This window comes from Lycium barbarum, chromosome 12 (assembly GCF_019175385.1).
Source record: "Lycium barbarum isolate Lr01 chromosome 12, ASM1917538v2, whole genome shotgun sequence".
NCBI lineage: Eukaryota > Viridiplantae > Streptophyta > Magnoliopsida > Solanales > Solanaceae > Lycium > Lycium barbarum.
The window spans coordinates 102,535,377-102,559,367 of record NC_083348.1 but is presented as its reverse complement, the minus strand read 5'-3'; the positions used below and the strand labels follow the sequence as shown (position 1 = coordinate 102,559,367).

Genomic DNA, 23,991 nt, shown 5'->3' with positions numbered 1-23,991 from the left:
TCTCTTGTTAAGTTTGGAAGTCAAACGAGTTGTAATACGAAAGTCGACAAAAGGCGTCGCAATTTAAATTTGTAAATTTCACTGAAATTTGGGTCAGATGTCTTGGAGCTTTTCTCTCAATCTACTTGGAGTTACGGGGTGGTCTTCCTATAAAATCGAAGATGTACTAGTTTAGTTTCCAGCACATTTAACCATTTGTCAATACAATATCGGAGTAGATAGAAATTCGTATTTTCGTCCAAGGACGCAAACTGCTGCGGGACCAGTGTGCTAAGTCGGTGGCTGCCTAGCTCAACATATATATAAAAAGCCCCAAATCATATGTAACACCCCGTAAACTTGAACTAAGTGTGAATTTGTAAAAATCTAGTATTTAGATGATATTATATCTATATGAATCCATTCTTGATGGATTCGGGTGAAAGATGGTCGTTTTGAAGTCAAACCAACTAGTGAAATTCTTAAGGCCTCTTAAATTCGCCTAAGTTTTGGCAAGTCTGTCTTCTGGGTGATTTTCATGAAAATGTGTTGCGAATTTGGAAACACTTCCTTCATGAAAGTTGTATCTCTTTGAAATAGTTTTCCAACGGTAGGTCACCCAGCCCAAACAAAGCTGCGTACAAAAAGTTATGCCCGTTTTACTGAAGCCTATCTTCGCTGAAAATTTTGCCTGTGTTACGGTGAGACGTTACGGACCGTAACACGTGTTACGGGCCGTAACATGAACCGTAACGTCTCAAAAATTTCCAGAAACTCTCTGGAAATTTCCACTAAGGGACGGTCCGTAACACGAAGGACGGTCCGTCCTTCAGAGGTGTCCTTTGGCCCGTTTTCACCAGAAAAATATAAATAGGACACTTGTTTTGTTTATTCCTCCACTTCCTAAACAACCCTAAGGACGAAAACCATTCCCCCGAGTCTTCAAATCAAAGGTAAGGGCATCCTTAACATTACTAATTCATTCTAACATCAAACCCATGATTCTTAACATGATTTTTGTGACCAAAACCTACAGTTTGCAACATAATTCTTCCCAAAGTGATTCGAGCTAGGGTTTGGGTGTTCTTCATTAGAAAAGTGATTTGTTAAACCTTGTTTAACGAATTAAGGTATGTCTCTCTTTTAAAAACCTTATTATGGATATATGTCTTTTTCTCGAAAGTTCTTTATTGAATAAAAAGGGCGAACTTCTCATACAAAACCCTAATGTATGTCTCTTTAAAAATAAAATCCTTTTTGAATATAAAGGTAATTTGTATGTCTCTTTTAAAGAAAATCCTTTTGACTATGAAGGTGTTTTGTATGTCTATATTTCAAAATTCGTCTTTTCATGTATGTCTAGATTTTCCCAAAAATCTTCCTTGAAGTATGTCTATATTCCAAAAATCATCTTTTCAACTATGTCTACTTGTGAAGTACGCTTATATTGTGAAAGCATGAATTGTATTTAGAATCCTTCCTTGATTGTTTGTATAAGTTATAACTCTTGTTTGGTGGAATTTATTCTGAAATTAAAGATGATTTCTTTTAGACAAGGTCATGCGTGTGTAGGGTCAAGCCCGCATCGAACCTTATACGAACTATACTACTTTGTGAAACTCGCTTTTCCCATTATTGGATGATTAAACTTAATCTTCTAAAGGTTGGACCTTAAACTTGTTTTGTTGTTGAATGGGTTTCTTGAACTTGAAATTGAATAAGAGATTTGAATAAGATTCTAAATCGGTTATGACTTGAAATGCCTCCATTTTGAGATGATAACTTGAGAAGTGAGATCCGGCTCTAAGCCATGATTGATGATTCGGTAATATGCCATGATTTGTATTTTGTTGGTGTTTGGGCCTGTATGGGCAAGCTGTGCTAATCCAGAGGACGATTGGCCGTTATGGATCCTAACGTATCGATACGAGTATTGATGTGCTAGTCCAGAGGACGATTAGCCTCTGTATCTTCCTAGAACGGAGTATCTATTGCTGTGCTAGTCCAGAGGCCGATTAGCCTCCGTTGCTTCCTAGACCGGAGTATCTATTGTTGTGCTAGTCCAGAGGACGATTAGCCTCCGCTGCTTCCTAGCCCGGAGTATCTATTGCTGTGCTAGTCCAGAGGACGATTAGCCTCCGTGGTTTCCTAACCCGGAGTATCGATTGATTGATTAGTTTGCCTGTGAGTGGCTTGTTTCGTATCTTGTTGCCTGTGAATGGCTTGTGGTGATATTGAATTCGTAAGTGAAATGCTTGGCATGGTAAATGGTAAGGAGTTAAGTTAATGCGTCTGTCATTGTTGGGTTCTTTGATGACTCTTTAATGTTGCTGACTCACTTTATTCCTGGGTTCAAACTGTTATAATGACTTCCGCTGATTTAATTCATGTATTCATGATTTGTTACATTTAATTTATAAACTGTTGGAGGCGAATGTTGAACCTGGCGGGTTCAAGTATTATTATTGTGTTGTTTAGGTTCCTCCGATGTTGTTCATGACGTCGGATGCCGGTCATGTCTAGGGTGGGTTTTGGGGCGTGACAATTTTCAACCACATTTCTCTTAAGACCAAACCCCAATACACCTCCCAAACCCTCTCAAACATTCCTCCATGATCCATGAACATATCAAGCAGCTAATCAATCCATCTTAACACAACAAAGACCGTGGCAATCACGAAACCTTCATTTCTCCATAAATTCGCTTTTCGGAAGAAAACGTCATCTTGAAGCAACTTCTATTTTGGATTGATTGTGGGAATCTAAGGTATATTTTATCCTATTAATCATATCTTTATGATTCTTCAGGTATTTAATCTAAGAAATTTGGAGGGAAAATACCATATGAATAAGTTATGGTTAAAACTTGAAGCTTCTATGGGCATGGCTAACTTGTTGAGCTATTTGTGTTAGGTTTGTTGTATTGTTTGGAGTTATGATAGTAAAAATATAAGTATATATTTTAATTTGCCAAAAATATTAGAAGCGTACATAGGTATTTCGGAGGAGAGGCGGGACAAAATTGGGTGTCAACATGACCTTTTATTGAAAAGTTGTTCCGTTAACTTGGATCGATCGCGTTCCATGATAATTGAGCTGACTTATACTTCATCTATGACTTGTACCAAAGTATATTCCACGTTCCATATCTCCTTTTGGCTATCGAATAAAAGACTTTTCGTTCAACTTGTGTCGATTATGTTCCAAAATAGTTAAGCTTACCTTTTTCTCATGAATAACTTGTATTGAAGTGCCTTTCGCATTTCATATCCCTCTTGATTATCGAATGAAGAATGATATTCGTTACGGTACTCTTCACGTTAAAGTTGAGTTGATTGTACTTCCTTTAATTGAGTTAATCCTTATCTTCTTGTTTATTGCTCAAAGGTGACGAACCTCCCGATGGTACAAGTTGTGTCGATCATATTTCATAAGAGTTTGGCCAACTTTGGGTTTGTGTATAATTTATAACAAGATGTTTCCCTATACTTTTATTTCTTTGGCTTATTGATTAAAGAATGATGAACATAGCGACAATAACGATAGTCGGAGGATAACGGCGATAGGTCACTTTGACTCTTTCTATGATATCCCTTCTGAGGTCGGTCTTGCATTGCACTTATATATATGTATTTATTTTCACTACCGCGCCGCGCTATAGTCGGCCGGGCAGGCACGTAGATGTGCACCTAGATGTATTTCTTGCATGTATATATATTATGAGTATGGCTATGGGTACGTCGGGGCTCTGTCCCCACCAGTTAATGCATATTAGTGCTCTTAGAGGCTTACAGACTATCAGTCAGTGTACAAATGTTGTGTTTGGCCTTACCGGCCTTCTGACTAGTTATTTTTTCCTGGTTGTGGCCTTGTCGGCCCTAGTTATGCATATATGTATTGTTGGGCCTTTTCTGCTTGGACGTTGTCATGATATACTTCTTACAGTTGTTATTCAGCGGTCTTGTCGGCCTATGATTCATGTTACAGAGTTTAGATATCACAGTTGGTTCGCTCGGTCCTTCGGGTGCTGGGTGCCGGCCACACCCCCCAAGGTTGGGGTGTGACAGGTTCGAACCCAGAACCTCGGAGTATTAGGGGAAGGAAAAAATTAAAGACCACAATTTGTGGGACAAAATTTAAAGCCCAGTGTCTTTGAAGGACAATCCACACAAAAAACATGACAAACGAGCCCATTTGATATAGTTGGAAACTAGGAGGGGCCTTATCGTTTTGATGAGCTAAGTCCAGTATCGTGAGGCCCAAGGAATTCAAATATTCCAGAAAACGTAAAGGAGCGGCAACGGTCACAAAAACAGCTGGAAACCATTTCAAATTTCAAAAATCCTCTTTCCCCCTCCTCCTATTTAAATAAAACCCCCACTCTATTTCAAACCCTAGCCCTCTATTCAATTCTCTCTTGTCATAAACTCTCATCCATTATACACTACTCCAATTTCTTCGATATCTCTAAAAGAAAATGAGAGAGTGCATTTCCATCCACATCGGTCAAGCTGGTATCCAGGTCGGAAACGCCTGTTGGGAGCTTTACTGCCTCGAACATGGCATTAAGGTCAGTACATTTACTTCTCTCTTCAAATTTTGGTTAGTACTTATTATGGGTTATTTCTTACAGGGAACATTACACTCTATGTCTTTTTTTTTTAAAAAAATATTTACACTACGCAGCCATACTTTGTGTATAAACACCTGATTTAGCCAATATTTTTGTATAAACACCTGAAAAATTCCTTTTTTTTTTTTGTATTGACCATCTTGTCTAGCCGGATGGACAAATGCCTGGAGATGTTACTGTTGGAGGAGGAGACGATGCTTTTAATACTTTCTTCAGTGAAACGGGTGCTGGAAAGCATGTACCTCGTGCTGTGTTTGTAGATCTGGAACCCACTGTCATTGATGAAGTCAGAACCGGAACTTACCGTCAGTTGTTCCATCCTGAACAACTCATTAGTGGTAAAGAAGACGCTGCTAACAACTTTGCTAGAGGCCATTATACAAGTAAGACTCACTAAACTTCAACTTCCATCTTCTTACATAAAAAGCAAGTTTCATTTGCCCTTTTGAAATTGCACTCTCTGTCTACTGCTAAATAATATTTTCCTTTAATTACCCGGTTTAGCCCACTATTAAACACTTTTATACAAGGTGGACATCTTGTTTACCGTAACTGTATGATGTTTTTTAAAATGTTGTATAATCTTGTATACTGTGTGTATAAGCACTGTTGGGAAAAAAAAAGTTGGTTCTAAGAATGTAAACTGAAAATATGGCATGTAGGTGTAAAAGGCTGGTTGTTTTATATGGTTTTCAAATATGTAATAAAATTTACATATTTGAAAACTATGTAGAAAGTATTATAAGTCACAATAATTGAAAATTCAAAGTTTTTATAAGACATATTTAACTCTTGAAATTTGTAAGTTGCTACATAAATTAGGACGAAAAGAGTAGTAAATACTCCTGGGAAAATAAAATTCTTGATAAAGAGATGGTTTCATTTACCCATTTCGTTTTGTGTTTTATATGGTGTTAATTGATTAATATGTGTGACAGTTGGGAAGGAGATTGTGGATCTGTGTCTTGATAGAATAAGGAAGTTAGCAGACAACTGCACCGGTCTTCAAGGATTTTTGGTGTTCCATGCTGTTGGTGGTGGTACTGGTTCAGGGCTTGGTTCTTTGCTTCTTGAGAGGCTTTCTGTTGACTATGGAAAGAAATCCAAGCTTGGATTCACCATTTACCCTTCACCTCAAGTCTCTACTGCTGTAGTTGAGCCCTACAACTCCGTGCTCTCGACTCACTCGCTTCTCGAGCACACTGATGTTGCTATCCTTTTGGACAATGAAGCTATCTATGATATCTGCCGTAAATCTCTTGACATTGAAAGACCTACTTACACCAATCTTAACAGGCTCATTTCCCAGGTACTGTAGTTTTAACATAGTGTTGTTGTCTTCAATTATGAAATGGGGTTACGGGTTCTTCCCAAATATATACACTGATTATGTATATTATATGTATATTTATACTAAATACACAAGACATATACGATTGCCGGCTATTATTCTCTTGGGTGGTCCAAAAAGTTATTGATTGTTTGATTTAAGAGATGGACTAATTAATTGGTTGATTCTGTAGGTTATCTCATCTTTGACAGCGTCTTTGCGATTTGATGGTGCTTTGAATGTGGATGTAAATGAATTCCAAACCAACTTGGTTCCATACCCAAGGATTCATTTCATGCTTTCTTCATATGCACCTGTGATCTCTGCAGAAAAGGCGTATCACGAGCAGCTTTCTGTTGCGGAAATTACTAATACTGCTTTTGAGCCATCGTCTATGATGGTCAAGTGCGACCCGCGTCATGGAAAGTACATGGCCTGTTGTTTGATGTACAGAGGTGATGTTGTGCCCAAGGATGTGAATGCTGCTGTAGCAACAATTAAGACCAAGAGGACTATTCAGTTTGTGGACTGGTGCCCAACTGGGTTCAAATGTGGTATTAATTACCAGCCACCAACTGTTGTTCCCGGTGGAGACTTGGCTAAGGTTCAAAGAGCTGTTTGTATGATTTCAAACTCTACAAGTGTTGCTGAGGTGTTCTCAAGAATTGACCATAAGTTCGATTTGATGTACGCAAAGAGGGCTTTTGTGCACTGGTATGTGGGTGAAGGTATGGAGGAAGGAGAGTTCTCTGAGGCTAGGGAAGATTTGGCAGCTCTTGAGAAGGACTATGAGGAAGTTGGATGTGAATCTGGTGATGGGGAAGATGATGATGATGAAGAGTATTAGGTTTATTTCTCTATGTTTTGTTTGGAAGATTATGTAGCCAATGGTCTCATTGGTAGCTAATATTAGAATGAGCTCATGTTCAGTAGGTTGTTCATGTATTGATTAAACAAACTGGATATGTGGTTTGCTTATTTCAAATTCTTAATCCTGTGTCTTGACTAATATCCAACTAATTCTAGTACTCTTATTATTTTAGTAAGTTCTAGTGTGATGGGTCTGGCTAATACTAATTCCAACAATGCAATGGCCTTTCTTTGTACGTTTAATTTAAGCTTAACTTCAATTACCTCGAGTAACAAGTGTAAAACCAATTTTTGATAGCTGTAATCAATTTCTAACGAGCACTGGTCTAATGTTAGATGCTAATAGAATCGTAGAACACTCTAAGAGGGATAAAAATTTAAGGATCAAGTATAACTTCAATAATAGCCCCAGCTTTAATTTTTATCACTTTGCCAAAAAGATCAATCTTGTAATTTTGTATAAGTATAAACGCCCCACAAAACTGCTTGTTTTGAGCAAGTAGATTTACTTTCTATTAGCATATCCAAACACATTCAGAGTACACGTGTACATTAACTCTTTTTTTTTCTCATTGACTGGTAGGTAGTCACTATTCACTAACCTTGCCTCTCGTCTACGTATTTTCTTTTTCTATATTTTAAGGTACACGGTGGAGGAGGAGATTTCGTCTGACTTCTTCTGCCTACTACTTTCTACGTATTACTTACTGTACAGCAAAATACATAACAGAAGTGATAAAGAAAGGCACTTCTCATCCTTCATCATCACTCTTTCATGTGGGTTGCGTCTTCAATATTCCTGGTTCAATCAAACCGAATTATTAATTTTACAAGATTGATCACTGATTATAAAGCAAAGATTCTCATAAGCTAAAGACAGGGTACATAAAAAATTATACATACTACTCTTTCTTTCATATATCAATTAGTGTTGAAGTAAAAAAATTCTAATAACAGCTCAAGTACAACGAGTTAAATTAGCAGCTTAAATCAATTTTTGAACCACTTTGTAATTGTATAGTACTTAATATTCTCCGTTTATTAAAGAAGAGGAATCAAGAACTCCTTCATTACATCAGTGCTATAAACACAATGGATGTCAAAAAAAGAAAAAGAAGTCCATTTAAAACTCCAGACCGCTATCAAAGAATCATTCATGCATCCAAAGTCTTTAATAAACGGAGACTATTAATTTTAATTTTTGAATTTTGCGACCGAAAATCCACATTTGATTTTTCAATAGAAAGAAAAGAGAAAGTTTTTTAACATTATGATATTTGAAACAGACTCAATCGAAATTGAGAGGATGAATCAATCGAAATCAAAGGAGAAGAAGGATTAGGATTTCTTTATCTTTTAGGAAAAATTAAGAAAAATGAAACTCAAGTGTTAGAAGTTCAGCAGGGAGTACACGCGCATCCTCTATCTAAGTCGTTTCAAATCCTGAATCCACCTCTATCTGTTAAAGAATAAAAAAAAAAAAATAGAAAATAAACAAGAAGAAGGTGGAGAAGTCACCTTGATGGTGATCAGTGAGCAGACTTAATTGCGGTTTTCCCACTAAGTGGTGACATAGGCCTTGACAGCATTAAAACAGAAGTAACATCCTGGTCAACAACTCTTTCCCTAAGCGTCTTCGCTATATCTTCTCCAAGCTGCGAATCCTCAGCTCTAATTCTTTTAACTTGGTTATGAATATAAGCATTCATCTCCATCCTAGAACGACACTCCATCTCTGATCTCTCTTGATGACCCTCCATCTCACAGTTCTCAGATGAGTATATCATTTTTGCAATAATAGATCCAACTATATATATATTCAGGATGTCTGTAAGATGAAGATTTGAGGCAAGCAAGTGATGATGATAAAGAAACAAAAGTATGCCGCTATGTGTTTGTCATGTTATATTGGAAGTATTTATAGTGGTTGCATGTGTCCCTTGTTAATTACAAATGAACGGTTTAGTGATAAATATTATGTGCGTGGCTTCGGTGTGCCGGTGGGGATATGACTTACCTGCTGAGTTACGCATACGCATTTTAGGTGGAGCTATGCAAAGGCTTTTTACCTGGTTGACACATGTATACCCCCTGCCTAATTTTTTAATTAGAGGTGTATTTCACGTGTTGACAAGTTATATGCTATTTGGTGAGTTGATGATTAAGATTAAATGCCCGCTAAAATCTACTACTAGTATTTTATGCAACATCTAAATATAAAATTACACTTAAATTAAAAACTATATTATTAGAACAGAATACATTGTGTACATTTAATGTGAATGTTATTGCAAATAAGTTTTATATCTATCAAAAAAGCTAATCTAATTTACCTGGTGTGTACTAATGTACTATGCCTTTAGGTTTAGAGGAAGACTTTTACCGGGTCGCATGTGTAAGGATGCCAAAATTTTCAGTTGAGATGTTGACTTCACATGTTGACAAGTCATGTGTCATTTAGTTAATGATAAAGATATTAATATAATGAAATGACAAATTATATTTAAAAAAGACACATACCGTACACTTGTCGATGAATATAGAAATTATAATAAATAAATAAATAACTGGTCCAAGCTATTGACGCCGAGAATTTATTTAAATTTAAATTACGTGACTACCTGAGATATACTTCATCCTGACCTTTTAATTTTGTTTTAAATAAATTAAATTATTCTAATATAGTTCCTTAATCAAACATTTTGAATTGATATAAACTAATGCTACCTCATGTTGTTTCAAACTCAATTTATTAATTTATGAAAGAAGTATTTAATCTATTCATAATTCAAACTATTACTTTGAATATATCTGACCAAATTTAGAGAAGCAATCTATTCACACACTATAATCTTCAAAAGGACGAAGTTCAATCCGATATTGATTGGAATGAAAAGAGTATCTTGCATTAAGATATAGATACTCTCTCTAAATTTTTTCAATTAGTGGAACGTACATTCAGCAAGCTAATCGATATATTTGAGTTTAAAAACATGTGAGGATCTTCTAAATGGCCTAGGTGGATTTGAAAGACTGGATGGGAGGCCCCTATCAAATCTGAACAGTCCCAATAGAGTTGCCAAGCAATCAAGAAACTGATGAAGACAAATTTTGTACAATAATGCAACTACAAGTGGTGTCCAAATGGCATGTTATTTGCAATTAAGGTGGGTCAATGGTCTTACAAGGATTTCTGCGCGAGGAAATTGGAAAACAAGTGGCATCTTTTTTAGCTATTAATCAATATTCAAATATTTCAGAATTAGGCTTAATTTTTTACAATCGCTATCTATAATACCAAGATATTGGTATTACCAAGACACGTGGAATTGTAGGAAAGTGCTTAAAAAACTTCTGGTCTTAGAAAGTTAGACAGTTATTAAGCTAACTTACATTATATAAAATAAAAGAAGCAAAACCAGATATGTAACAAAGACAAAATGCATTCACGGTGTAAATTTACCCCACCCCGATATAAACCCTTCTTCATTTTCATTTTAATCCACACCAATTCACTCTTCTCTTTCTCTCAATTATAGTTACTTTGCAATAATTAGCCACTTTAAATTTCTCTCAAATAAATATTATAAAGTCTTATTATAGTTTCAATTATTAATTTTGCAATTATAATATTGTTGGTGGAGTTAGTGATTTTGCAACAATCCGAAGTAGCTTTGGTGGATTTGCAATTCTAGCCGCCTTCACTTTGTTGGAAATTAATCCGGCAATTTGGTACCTTCATTCCAACTCTATCTTTATTTTTCGCAATTTAATTCTAGCAATTTAATTTGTTGCAATTTATTTTCTTGTGATTTAAATTAATTCTATTTAATAATGGCAAAGAGATTTAGACGTGGTGCTGGTAGTAGTAGTGGTATTGTTAGGGGTGGGCTTAATGAGGAAACATTTGTGGAAGAAACAATTTAGGTATTGATGTTGGTGGAAATAATCCACTTTTAGGTCATGAGGTAATGCAACAACATTTTACCGACACTTTTAATGAAATTGATGATGATGGTGATGATGATGAAACACAACCCCCCAAAAATCCCATAGGAGATACATGTCCTGCACAATCACATATACAAGACAAACCGCCTAGAACTCGTAAGCCAACCGCTAAAATTTGGAAATTTATGACTAAGGATAGGGAAAACCAATTAGCTACATGTACCCTATGTGGACAAGTATTTACTTTTAAGCAAGGAACTAGAAAGGATGGTGGAACGGATACACTAAATGGTCATATGAGAAAGAAACATATGGATGTTTGGGGAGAGCAAACAGGTTCAAATGTGGGGGGTATTCAAATGACGATAGACCCACGAACTGGTAGAAATTTTAAGTATGACAAGAAAAAGAGCGTGTAGAAATAGCTAAAATGGTAGCTTATGATTGTTTACCATTTTCCTTTCCCTCGGGTTTGGGGTTTGTTACTTACATTCAACGTTGTTATAATCCGTTATTTGATGGTATTCCTAGAAGTACTTGTAGAGCGGATGTTATAGATTTGCATAAAAAATATATATTTTATTTGCGCCATGTATTTAATTTTTTAAATTGTAATGTTTCTCTTACCGCTGATTTGGGTCTTAGTCTTAACAAGTTAGATTTTTTTGCTATTACATGTCATTGGGTTGATGACAATTAGGTTATGCAAAAAAGAATTATAGCTTTTTTATATGATGAAGGAAAAGGTCGTCACGATGAATTTTTTTTAGCGGATTCAATGTCTACTATTATGAGATTTTTTAATATTTATAGAAAAACAGTTTGTATTGCTTTAGATAATGCTTCTAATAATACAAAGGCGATTGGTCTTTTAAAAAGAGAAATAAACCCTCCGCTAAGAAATATTTTTCATGTAAGATGTAGTTGTCACATTTTAAATTTAATTGTTAAAGATGGTCTTGTGTGTTTTGACGATTCTATTCAAAAAGTTAGAGATGCAGTTGCGTTTCTTTTTTATAATGCTAATATGGCAAGACTTAGAGATTTTAAGAATGCTTGTGTGGAAAATAACCTTAGACCTAGGAAAATTCAAGTAGAAATTGAGACTAGATGGAACTACACTTACATTATGCTACAACAAGCATATGAGTATAGGCTTCCCATACAACAAGTTCACAATAAATATAATATTAATAGTGATGATTGGTTAAATTTTACGCATTGGGAAGATGTTAAAGAATGTGTTGAACTCTTAGAAATTTTTTATAATGCAACTCTTGCTTTTTCTAGACAATTCTATCCCACGGTAACCAGAATTTTAGCCTACTTAGCGGAAATAGCTAGAGTTTTACAAGAGTATAAATATAAACCCGGTTATCAAGCGGCTATTTTTGAAATGATAATCAAATTTAAGAAGTATTTTTTTCCCATCCTAACTTTATTTATTTTGGGTTTTCTTTTAAATCCTTGTTTAAAAGTGTCTTATACTAAAGCATTAGTTGGTCAAATTTATACATTTTTAGAAATTGAAGAGGGGGTTCAACCATCTTTAGCTGAAGCCGAACTCGCTATTGATGACGAGTTTAGAAAAGTTTTTACTCATTATTCTAATTTGGAAGAACGTGCTACACCCGTTGCTCCACGCCCTACTACTTCTCAAAGTAGCAAAAAGGGCTTGTCGGCTTTGTCGCATTTAAAAGTTTTACATTCACAGCCAACTTCTTCTTGTAATGCAAACTTTGATGAATATAACTTTTATTTGATGCAGCCAAATGTGGATATCAAGGAACTGGATGAATTGGACGTCTTAGCATGGTGGGAGAAGTACAAGGCATGTCATCTGATACTCTCAAGAATGGCTCGAGATATCCTTACGGTTCAAGTATCAACCGTGGCTTCGGAAAGCGCATTTAGCCAAGGAAGACAGCAAATTGGAGACCATAGACATTCATTATCCGGCTTTAGCTTGCAAGTAGTAGTGTGCATTCGCGATTGGATTAGATCGGAGTGACGCAACCAAAACTCAGAAGCGGAGGAAGGCGAAGAGGAAGAAATTGAAGATTTAATAGCAAGTGGATCGGACCAAATGGAAGACTTTGAAGATATCTCCATGGCCGAATATGATATGGGGGAAATTAACGAAATGATTCAGAATTGGTGAATTTATTATTCTACTATTTCTTTACAACTCATGTATTATTTGCAGGTTAAAAAAAAACTACAACTTGCAAATAAATGTTATCCAAGAATGAATAAAATATATGGCTCATTGAGCTTTCTTCTATTTACTTGTGTTCATATTTTTACTTATATTAAGTTAGGAATATACCTAAAATATACTAAGAATATACTTATGATATACATCTACTTAAATTAAAAACTAGAAAGTTATATACTTGAAAAATAACTAAAATATACTTATAATATATAGTATACATATAACTTATATATATATATATATATATATATATATATATATATATTAAGTTATACATATATATAAGTTATATATAACTTAAACATATTTATATATATTAAATTATATAACCTAAGTATATTGATATATATAAGTATATTCTTACTATATTTTAGATATATGTATAACATATATATACGTATATAAGTATTTTAGGTATATGTATATATACGAATTTATAAACTTAGAAAAAAATTAAGCTATAAATAACTTAAGTTATAATATATAAGTTATAAGTATATATACTATATAGTATACTTAAACACACACACACACACACACACACACATATATATATATATTAAGTTATATGCTTAAGTTATAGTGTTATACTACATATACCTAAAATATAGTAAGAATATACTTATATATATCAATATACTTAGGTTATATAACTTATATATATATGTATATATAGTATACTTAAACACACACACACACACACATATATATATAGTATACATATAACTTAAACATATATATATAAGTTATATAACCTAAGTATATTGATATATATAAGTATATTCTTACTATATTTTAGGTATATGTAGTATAATACTATAACTTAAGCATATAACTTAATATATATATATATATATATATATATATACACGTATATTCTGTATTGCTGACTTGCTGTTAGGCTGTTAGTCAGTAAATATTTAAACTTTACTTATAAACTTATATAACATATGTAAATATACCTACAATATACTAATAAATACTATAATATATATATATATATATATATATATATATATATATATATATATATATATATATATATATATATATATATATATATATATATAAATACAAAAAACAAAAAAAAAAGGGTTTTGGACTGTTTGAACCAGACCGGTTCCGGTTTGGGGTTTCAAACCGGTAAACCGGAACCGGTGACCGGTTACCGGTCCGATCCGGTTTGAACCGGTTGACGGGCTTATATGTAGCAAAGTTCAATGACTTTGCTAAATAATTTCTCAAAGTTGAGTAACCTTTTAAGATATTTACTCAATGATTTCAGGACAGAGAGGAACAGTCATCCTTATCCACTTCATGACGTCATGAGATTGCCAAATGAATTCGACTTCATAGAACTGGAAGTGTGGGAAGGCACTTAGCACAGTTCCTATTAAGGCTTTACGTCACAAGGCTGAACATCTTTTCGCTGGAATTGTGAAGGCAAGATTAACCTAATTTCTGGTTTACTGAATCTTGGCTCACCGTGTTATGTCGTACATGCTTTAAATGTTCAATTCAGATATGAAGAAACGGGGTGTTAAGCGTTTCACATTGATGAATAAACTGTGTATCTTCCTATATAATATTGAGCACCTCTCAACTCATAACTAACTTATGAATTTGAATTAAACTTACGTCTTATTTTCTTCGGGCAGTAGACCATAGTCCAATGACGTCTTCATTTCCTAAGGCTGATGAGGCTTCTTAGCTTCTCTATCGATTTAGGGGGTGTCAAATGGGTAAATTGAGCTAAATTAGAAATTTGAGTTTATGAAACCAGCTTGAAGGTTACTTGCGTTATAATAGGATAAATCAAAATAGGCTTAAACAATGGGATCATATATAGCCCAACCGGTGTAATTCTTATCAAGTTTTAATTAAAAAAAATTCTTATAATTTATTCAACTACCTAATAATGGTTTTCCTTATTATGAGTTTTTATTACATATTAAATAAAAAAATTATAAATTTTCATAATGTTTCTAAAGAAATAATTTGAGCTACAAGTCATCGCAACCTTTAGGCCGAATTGGATGAATCAACATGGACAAATTTAATAAATGATCCGTCCAAACTTAAACGGATTATACACATCATATTTTCGTAGGCTGACCACCAACATTGATTGATTATGAAACATCCAATTGGGTCAGAACAAACATAACTTGGTGATGTGAATGATTCAAAATGTGCATAATGGGAAGGAATACAAGTAACAGGGATTCTAATTCTAATTGTTGAATAACAAACCCAAATAATGAAACAGTAATATGAAAATGGGACTGGCACAAGTCCAGTAGTCACATGAGATTGTACCAGCCCAAGAATTGGCGTGGGCCTACGATAGGATAAGGTTCACTTAATTGGATTATGGCCCACTACATTTCAGAGTGAATAACCCATCTGTCTCCTGCCGTTTGTTACCGGAAAGATCCCAGAACAAACCCACATACATTTCTAGCTTTATCTATTTGTTTTGATCAATCTTACTGCCCTATGTTTAACAATTTGAATTATTAAATTTTATATTTTAATCTCAATATCAACTGAAAGAATAAAATCAATAAAGGCAAAACTATATATAGATATATTGAAAAAACCACCTAGTATCCAAGGGCGAATCTATGTATAACAAATGGGTCATGTGAACCCATGGTGATTCGACTAAACTCGGTATATTATTTGTATAATCCTTAAAATATCTAATATTAACTGAAGGAACTCATAGTCAAATTGGATCGAGTGTAGCACCACTAGTTATGTGTTGGGTTTAATTTTTTTCGGTTGGAGGATCAAATCCTACTAAATGCACTATTGCGTCTTTTAAAAAAAAATGTATGCAACCTTTAACTTTTTTTATATCTTATCTTAAAAGCAATGGTGAATTCATCCTCCCGAAATCCTGAATTCGGCTCGATAGTATCTCCGGAGGAACAACAATTGGTAATGGAGAAAGTTAAATTCCATTAAGAGGGTGTTTTGATTGCATGTTAATTTCGTGGGCCATTTCCCGGGGTTAAAAGTCACAAATATTGACTCAAAACCCAATAAATAAGAAAGATGAGAGGATCCATAAAAAGAAAAGGAGAAGAATATAGAAGGAAAAAACAAAAAAAAAGAAGAAAAGACATTGATAGGTGGTCAGTGCCACATAGAAGAAAAGACTCTCAAAATCTCAAGTTTCAACCAACCAACTAAATGTCTCTCTGGTTCGTCATCTTGACTTGTTATTAATCGATTATATGCTTTTTACTTAAATAATAATTCATCAATCAATCTCCTTCCTTTTAATTTAATTGAAAATTTTCTAGTTTCTTAAGTTATCTATCTTTCCCCAATTTGCAGAGAGAAACCCTAAATCCCGAAATTTTAGATCGGTGATTAAAAAGGCGATCGGAAATGAGTGCACAAAAGAAGAGGAATTTCCAGATAGAAGCATTTAAACATCGGGTGGTTGTGGATCCGAAATATGCTGAAAAAACATGGAAGATCCTTGAACATGCTATTCATGAGATTTACAATCATAACGCCAGTGGTCTTAGTTTTGAAGAGCTCTATAGGTTTCTTTTCCTAATCCTCTTTATTTATTTCTTTTGTTGCTCTTTGATAATTGATTGAAGTAATATCTGCTAAATTAATCAACACGCACCTTGGAATATACTTAACTGAGTATTATACCAGGTTAAAAACTGGTATAGCTATTACTTCCTCCGTCCCAATTTTTGCAAAGGTGTTTGACTTGGCACGGAGTTTAAGACGATCCATAAATATTTGTGTGGCCGGAAATCATTTCATTAAGGGTAAACTGGGAAGTTTTAAGTTAAATTATTTTTAAATATAGAAATGTATTGTTCTTTTCTGGGACAGACTAGAACGGAAAGTGTATGACATAAAATTGGGACAGAGGGAGTAAGTGTTGCAGATATAATTCTATCTGTAGTGTTGGATGATTTCTATTTGAACATATTCGGCTGTTTTTTCCCTTGTTAGTTCTGGTTTCCCCTGTTACGGGGTGTTGCTTACCCATGTAGGTTAATTTTGTTCTAATAACTGTGTCAAAGACTCGAAACTGTAGTATCAATAGTTGTATATAGATTTCAACTAGTTACTCCCTCCGTCCATATGTACTTGTCCATATTTGACTCGGCACAATCCGTAAGAAGTAATTAATAAAATGATAAGTTTACTGTATCTCCCTTGATATAATAAATTCAATGTTTTGGGAAATGCACCGGGAAATGATTATAGTTAATTGTAATGTTAAATAAGTAACTAAGTGGTAATTTTGTCTTGGTTTTCCAACCTGGACAAGTAAAAGTGAACATCTATTTTTAGTATAGTGGACAAGTAAAAATGGATGGAGGGAGTAATTGCTAGGAGTCCATTTACTCCATGTGTAGGACAGTAGAAAGTTAGAGAACCTTTAGTGTTAGATAACCCCAAATTATTGAACTTTGGAATGTGCCATTCTATTTAATACCTCTTCGTTCCACATGATCGGGTTCCTTTCCCTGCTGACAGTTGGCAGAGAAAGATTTATGGTCACAATTTTGACCATAGTTTATTAGCATGTTGCTTAAGGTTAGGTTGGGTATTAATGCAACATAAAAGCTGATACGTCGGGCTGGTTGGGCGAATGGAGGTGTTCTTATTTTTATGAAGAGGGAAAAATTACCTCATTCCGATATGCAAGTTTAGTCGATTTAGTTAAGTTTGCACGACTATTTTCGTATTAGGGGAAATATTGAGATACTATTCTGTCGTGTAGGAGGATACATCCAGGGTCCTTGTAGATTCACACTAAAAATCCCACTCATTATGCCATATGAGGGAGAGAGCCAAGAAGCATAGCATAGCGTTAATTGTTAAAGATTTATCTTAGAGGTTTTACTTTTAATAAGTGGAATGTATATCTTTTGTAAGAGGTCTCTCTCCCGTGATAATTTCTACGGATGTATGCTTCTCTTTTAAGTGCACACTGTTAGCTTGTGTCTATGTCCTGTAAGTGCAAAGTGTTAGGTGTGTCTATGTCCTGTAAGTGCAAAGTGTTAGGTGTGTCTATGTCCTTTAAGTTCAAACTGTTAGGTGTATCCAAAACTTGATAGCTTCTTTGCCAAATGTGTTGGTTCATAAACCATTAAGCTTACCAGTTGACAAGAACGAATAGTTTCCTATATATCACTTCACATGCCATTTCTTGGGGAATGGGGGTTTAGGTGTTTATAGAATTACTTGCTTTAATCTTGTTCTTCTGTAATTGAACTTAGTGACAATTACTGTTACCTTTCTCAACCAAAAAAAAAAAAAAAAAAATAGTTACAAGCTTTATTTCTTGTGTTTTTGAAGGAGAAGATGCCACCTTTATTTTGATAAATTTCTTGCCTAACAATGTGACCGTGTTTTATTTTCTTCAATCCGTCTTGGACAATTTTTTTTTTTTTGGGGCATAGTCAGCTATATTACTTTGATGTTCTTAGTATCTGTCATATGCAGAAATGCATATAACATGGTCCTACACAAATTTGGAGAGAAGCTCTATTCAGGACTTGTGTCAACTATGACATCACATTTGAAGGAAATTGCAAAATCTATTGAAGCTGCCCAGGGAGGTTTGTTTCTTGAAGAACTGAACCGGAAATGGGCAGAGCATAACAAGGCACTGCAAATGATTCGAGATATATTGATGTATATGGATAGAACTTTCATTCCCAGTACACATAAAACACCTGTTCATGAGCTTGGTTTGAATTTATGGAGAGACCATATCATCCACTCTATCAAAATTCACAAAAGGCTCCAGGACACTCTTCTTGAACTTGTTCAGCATGAGAGGACTGGTGAAGTGATAAACAGGGGTTTGATGAGGAATGTAATAAAAATGCTAATGGATTTAGGTTCTTCAGTATACCAAGAAGACTTTGAAAAGCCTTTTCTTGAAGTCTCAGCTGATTTTTATCGGGTTGAGTCTCAACAGTTCATTGAGTGCTGTGATTGTGGGGATTATCTGAAGAAAGCGGAGAAACGTCTCAACGAAGAGATTGAAAGAGTGTCCCACTATTTAGATGCAAAAAGTGAACCCAAGCTTACTAATGTGGTGGAAAAAGAGATGATAGAGAGCCATATGCACAGGTTGGTTCATATGGAGAACTCAGGCTTAGTGAATATGATCGTAAATGACAAGTATGAAGATTTAGGAAGGATGTACAACTTGTTCCGAAGAGTGCCAACTGGACTCGCACTGATTAGAGATGTCATGACTTCTCATATTCGAGAAATTGGTAAGCAGCTTGTCACTGATCCAGAAAGGTTAAAGGATCCTGTAGACTTTGTGCAGAGGCTTTTGGATGAGAAGGATAAGCATGATAAGATCATAAGTTCAGCATTTAACAATGATAAAACATTCCAGAATGCTCTCAATTCCTCATTTGAGTACTTCATTAATCTGAATCCACGATCACCTGAGTTCATCTCTTTGTTTGTGGATGACAAACTTCGGAAAGGGCTGAAAGGGGTTACTGAGGAGGATGTAGAGATCGTATTAGACAAAGTGATGATGCTCTTCCGCTACCTTCAGGAGAAAGATGTGTTTGAGAAGTACTACAAGCAGCACTTGGCAAAGAGGCTACTCTCAGGGAAGACGGTATCTGATGATGCAGAGAGAAGTTTGATAGTCAAGCTTAAAACAGAATGTGGGTACCAGTTTACCTCAAAACTGGAAGGCATGTTTACCGATATGAAGACCTCACAGGATACGATGCAGGGTTTTCATGCCGCTGTGGGTGCTGAGATCGCAGATGGTCCTTCACTCACTGTCCAGGTCCTTACTACTGGGTCCTGGCCAACACAGTCTGTTACTACTTGCAATCTTCCTTCAGAAATTTTAGGGGTCTGTGATAAGTTCAAGAATTACTATCTGGGAACCCATACGGGTAGGAGGTTGTCATGGCAGACAAATATGGGGACTGCTGATCTGAAAGCTACATTTGGAAAGGGACAGAAGCATGAGCTTAATGTTTCCACTTATCAGATGTGCATCCTTATGCTGTTCAACAATGCTGATCGAATGAGTTACAAGGAAATTGAACAGGCTACAGAAATACCAGCTTCAGACTTAAAGAGGTGCTTACAATCTCTTGCATGTGTCAAGGGGAAGAATGTTCTGAGGAAGGAGCCAATGAGCAAGGATATTGCTGAAGACGATACTTTTTATTTCAATGATAAATTCACCAGCAAGTTCTACAAGGTAAAGATAGGTACTGTTGTTGCACAGAGGGAGTCAGAGCCTGAAAAACAGGAGACTAGGCAGAGAGTGGAGGAGGACCGAAAACCACAGATTGAGGCAGCAATAGTTAGAATCATGAAATCTCGGAGGGTGCTAGATCACAACAATATAGTTGCTGAAGTAACGAAACAGCTGCAGTCTCGGTTCCTGCCAAACCCAGTTGTTATAAAGAAACGAATTGAGTCTTTGATTGAGAGGGAATTCTTGGAGAGAGATAAAACAGATAGGAAGTTGTATCGTTATCTGGCTTGAAGAAACCACAGGCACTGAACCTTGATTTTTTCGGGACTTTGTTGTGCCTTAAGTGGTGGAAATGTAAGTTTAATGTTTGTCAAGTCACTTGATGCCCAAATGGGATGGGCTTTACTGACAGTTCTTTGTTGGTTCAATGCATTGGTTTTATTTCTACATTTTCCTTTCTACTTGTTTACAGTAATCATAGTTCCAAAGAGACTTCTGAACTAGACATGCTTATAAGCTGAGCTGCGAGCCTACTTTTTCTGCTTGATGGCTGATTCTGGAGATAATAATGGCTAACGTGAACTGAAATGGTTATAATATTGATAGATTCTATACGTGCTCAGTTAGCTAGCTAGCTGTAGAATGGTAGTTCCTGCCTTGTTTTGACAAACTTGAAGGTACCCCAGAAATGATAATAGTTTCTTTATAAACTCGGAGTGAATGCTCTGATTCATAATCCCAGGGGTCATGCTATTATCTTTTGCGAAGGTGAGAGAGAAAAAAGTTATTCATATTTGGTGCTTCTGATGTCAAAAGGTCCACATTCTTTCAGTTTACGGGGTTTGATAGATTTTAGACTGATTTTAACCTTTTAACGAACTAAATAATGTGATAAAGTTGAGAAGGGAAAAACATGTAAATAATCTTATGAGACGTCTTTTCTTTAAAGCAAAGAACGGAACAAGATAATCAAAATTTAGGAGGTTATTGAAGAAGTTCCAATGCCATGTGATATTGAGATAAGAATATTAGTTTAACCAAAAGCAGAAAAAGATAAGAATATTAGAGAACAATTAAGCAATTATATGAAGCTGCGGTTGACAAATTTAATGAGAAGTGAGAAAGAACTTTACGTGTGATAGAGGTAGTTAAACACAAGGTAGTAGTGTATGCACGAACAACGTGTTTAGCAAAGATTTTAATTTGGTGTGTTTGGGATGACGCAAAATGTTTCTACTTGGGGAAAATTATTCTGAGGTTCATTTCTACCCGTGTTTGATTGCTAATCAGGTAATGAACTTATATAAAAGGTAGAACATGCGAATGCTGCATGATTATGTAAACACTAGGTGCGGGTAAGTATTAACCGGAAGATAATTTTGAATGTTAAGATTAACCGTAATGTTCAATTGTTCGTTGACGTAAATAATGCAAGAGAAACATGACATGTTCATCACTAGCAAAGTTTGGTCTTCTTTATTTTTGGTTCAACAATTTAACATAACCAAATAATAGTAACCAATATAATCAAGAAAAATAATTTACATCAAAACAAACACATTTGTGTAGTATAAAAGAAAACTTAGATTTCACAATACTCTAGATCGTTTGGTTGGTGGGATGAGATAAGCAAGGATATCCCATGAAGTTATTTTATCACATCTTCTATGGGATAACTTATCCCACCATTTATACTAAGATGGTGGGATATAATAATCTTGGAACTAAATAATACCCATTACCAAAGACGGGATAAAATAATCCCATGAAATGTCACTGGATAATTATCCTTATCTCACCAATCAAACGAATTAGGTAAGAGGTTCACTAATATTTTGGGCAAATGGCTTCACGGAACTCATAAAGGTAGCAAATGCTGAAAATACTAGTGATGAGTGAGTATTCACGTGAACAACTTTCACAAAAGAACGTGTTTCTCATCTCACAGAGTTCCTTTAACTAAATTTAGTAACAAAACGACATCCAAAAGAGGAATTAAAAGGCCAAATTCCCGCAAAACGTTACAAAGTCCTACACGCTATCCATGTTCCAAACATCATCTTGTCCACAAGCACCGACAAATTAAACTCCTATATATACTCAACTCCATTTCCTCATCAAATACACAATTAAACTTGAAAACAAACTAAAAAGAAAGGAAAAAAAAATATGAAGGCAATTGTGATTACTTTCTTAATGTTCCTAGCTGTGGCAGTGCAACTTGGAGAAGCAATCAATTGTGGCCAAGTTGATGCAACATTGGCTCCTTGTATCTCTTACCTGACACAAGGTGGAGATCCATCAGGGCCATGCTGTAATGGTGTGAAAAGCCTTGTACAAATGACTCCAACCCAACAAGACAGGCAAGATGCTTGTGAATGTGTGAAGGCTGCTGCTGCACGTTACACTAATCTTAAGCCAGATGCTGCATCTAATCTCCCTTCACGCTGTGGTGTTACTACCAATATACCCATCTCTGCTACTACTAACTGTAAAAGGTAATTATTCACGCTTAGATTTAACTTATATATACTGACTGTGTAAGGAATTTTACAGTACTCTGTGTTTTCGACATGTTGCAATCAAAAGCGAATACAACCTTATAGCATCGCGTTCATCTGAACCCAGTTGGTACTTTCGATACAACAAGTTGTCCAAAAATAAAAGGAATTAGCTATAAACAACTCAAGTCGCTTAACAACAAAAGCCCATCACTAATCCTCTTAATTTAACGATAGATTAGGATTAGCGACGAATTTCGTAGCTAATTCTTGTTTTATAGTGATCTATCTTATATATTTTCTAGGTTATTGATATCACTTATTATAGACAGTTACTCAGAATTACATTTTAGGTGATCTGATTAATGTATAGAAGTTAAATGTGTTCATGTTTATATTTCGATCGCTTATGTTGTGGCTTTGTGTATATCTTCTTCAATCTTCATTAGTTATGCCTGCAGCCAGTTGCTGACTATGCTCTTTTTTCTTGAATCTTCTTGCAGCGTTCCTTAGGGATCATGCATGGATATTGTGGTACAAGAAATAGTATGAGAGGAAGCTTTTATGAATGCAATATTTACTCAAGTGTAATAATGAGTGCAAAATAAATAGTTGCTGTACTTCAGAATTTACTCTCCTACTTGTGTATGTACTAATATTATGAAAGTAAATGTCTATGCTCTTTGTTAAGTATCTCTTACTCATTCGGTCGTCATTCCCCATTTGTGTGATTGTTTTTATAACTAGCTACTCCCGCTGTTTATTTTTACTTATTCATTATGCTAAAAAAAAATATTTTCACTTTTACTTATTACTTTTAGCATATCAATAGAAAAATATTTTTTTCACGTTGGCCCTTAGCATTAATTACTTACTCCACAAATTATTTCTCAAGATCTAAAACTAAACATCAATTAATATAGAAATAGATAAAATATTCATATTAATTATTATTTGTTAAAGGGTGTATATTTCAAATTGAACAACTAAAAGCGAGCGAAGGAAGTAGTTAGTTAGTATATACTCCTATTCTTATCATTATATTGTTTTCGCTTTTCTTCTCTTGTCGTTTAAGCTAATTACTAACCGGTGTTAGTAACTATACGATTACCATTTTCATCATACATCTTTTTTTTTTTTTTTCAAGAACGAATTAGAATAGAAGTAACACACATTGTAACTTAAAGTACAAAGAAGAGCACATAGGTAAAAAGAATTTATATACTGATAGTGTATATAATTTAAATTGAATTTAATTTGTAA

General features: G+C 34.8%; 3 protein-coding genes and 1 long non-coding RNA gene across 4 annotated transcripts; 3 read left to right on the top strand and 1 right to left on the bottom strand.

Moving 5' to 3' along the window:
• Positions 1-4,362: 4,362 nt before the first annotated feature.
• On the top strand, positions 4,363-6,988 carry LOC132622212 (tubulin alpha chain-like). Its single transcript, XM_060336776.1, has 4 exons — positions 4,363-4,549; positions 4,761-4,995; positions 5,551-5,921; positions 6,136-6,988. The coding sequence occupies exons 1-4, from the start codon at positions 4,457-4,459 to the stop codon at positions 6,787-6,789; spliced, it is 1,353 nt and encodes a 450-aa protein (XP_060192759.1). The 5' UTR covers positions 4,363-4,456; the 3' UTR covers positions 6,790-6,988.
• Positions 6,989-7,360: 372 nt separating this feature from the next.
• LOC132622213 (uncharacterized) lies at positions 7,361-8,877 on the bottom strand. Its single transcript, XR_009575840.1, has 2 exons — positions 8,331-8,877; positions 7,361-7,611 (listed from the first exon to the last, which is right to left on the bottom strand). It is a non-coding gene; the product is annotated as an uncharacterized LOC132622213 (long non-coding RNA).
• Positions 8,878-16,036: 7,159 nt separating this feature from the next.
• On the top strand, positions 16,037-20,676 carry LOC132623289 (cullin-3A-like). Its single transcript, XM_060338024.1, has 3 exons — positions 16,037-16,193; positions 16,330-16,544; positions 18,478-20,676. Exons 2-3 carry the CDS (start codon positions 16,384-16,386, stop codon positions 20,516-20,518), a joined length of 2,202 nt encoding a protein of 733 aa, XP_060194007.1. The 5' UTR covers positions 16,037-16,193; positions 16,330-16,383; the 3' UTR covers positions 20,519-20,676.
• A 1,669-nt stretch (positions 20,677-22,345) lies between these two features.
• Positions 22,346-23,421, top strand: LOC132623290 (non-specific lipid-transfer protein A-like). The gene is made up of 2 exons (XM_060338025.1): positions 22,346-22,725; positions 23,232-23,421. Exons 1-2 carry the CDS (start codon positions 22,397-22,399, stop codon positions 23,239-23,241), a joined length of 339 nt encoding a protein of 112 aa, XP_060194008.1. The 5' UTR covers positions 22,346-22,396; the 3' UTR covers positions 23,242-23,421.
• The last annotated feature ends 570 nt before the right edge of the window (positions 23,422-23,991 follow it).

Coding starts and splice junctions, on each gene's coding strand:
- LOC132622212 (XM_060336776.1), top strand. CDS start 4,457: ATGAGAGAGTGCATTTCCATCCACATCGGTCAAGCTGGTATCCAGGTC. Junction 4,550..4,760: donor GCCTCGAACATGGCATTAAG/GTCAGTACATTT, acceptor CATCTTGTCTAG/CCGGATGGACAAATGCCTGG. Junction 4,996..5,550: donor TGCTAGAGGCCATTATACAA/GTAAGACTCACT, acceptor TATGTGTGACAG/TTGGGAAGGAGATTGTGGAT.
- LOC132623289 (XM_060338024.1), top strand. CDS start 16,384: ATGAGTGCACAAAAGAAGAGGAATTTCCAGATAGAAGCATTTAAACAT. Junction 16,545..18,477: donor AGTTTTGAAGAGCTCTATAG/GTTTCTTTTCCT, acceptor TGTCATATGCAG/AAATGCATATAACATGGTCC.
- LOC132623290 (XM_060338025.1), top strand. CDS start 22,397: ATGAAGGCAATTGTGATTACTTTCTTAATGTTCCTAGCTGTGGCAGTG.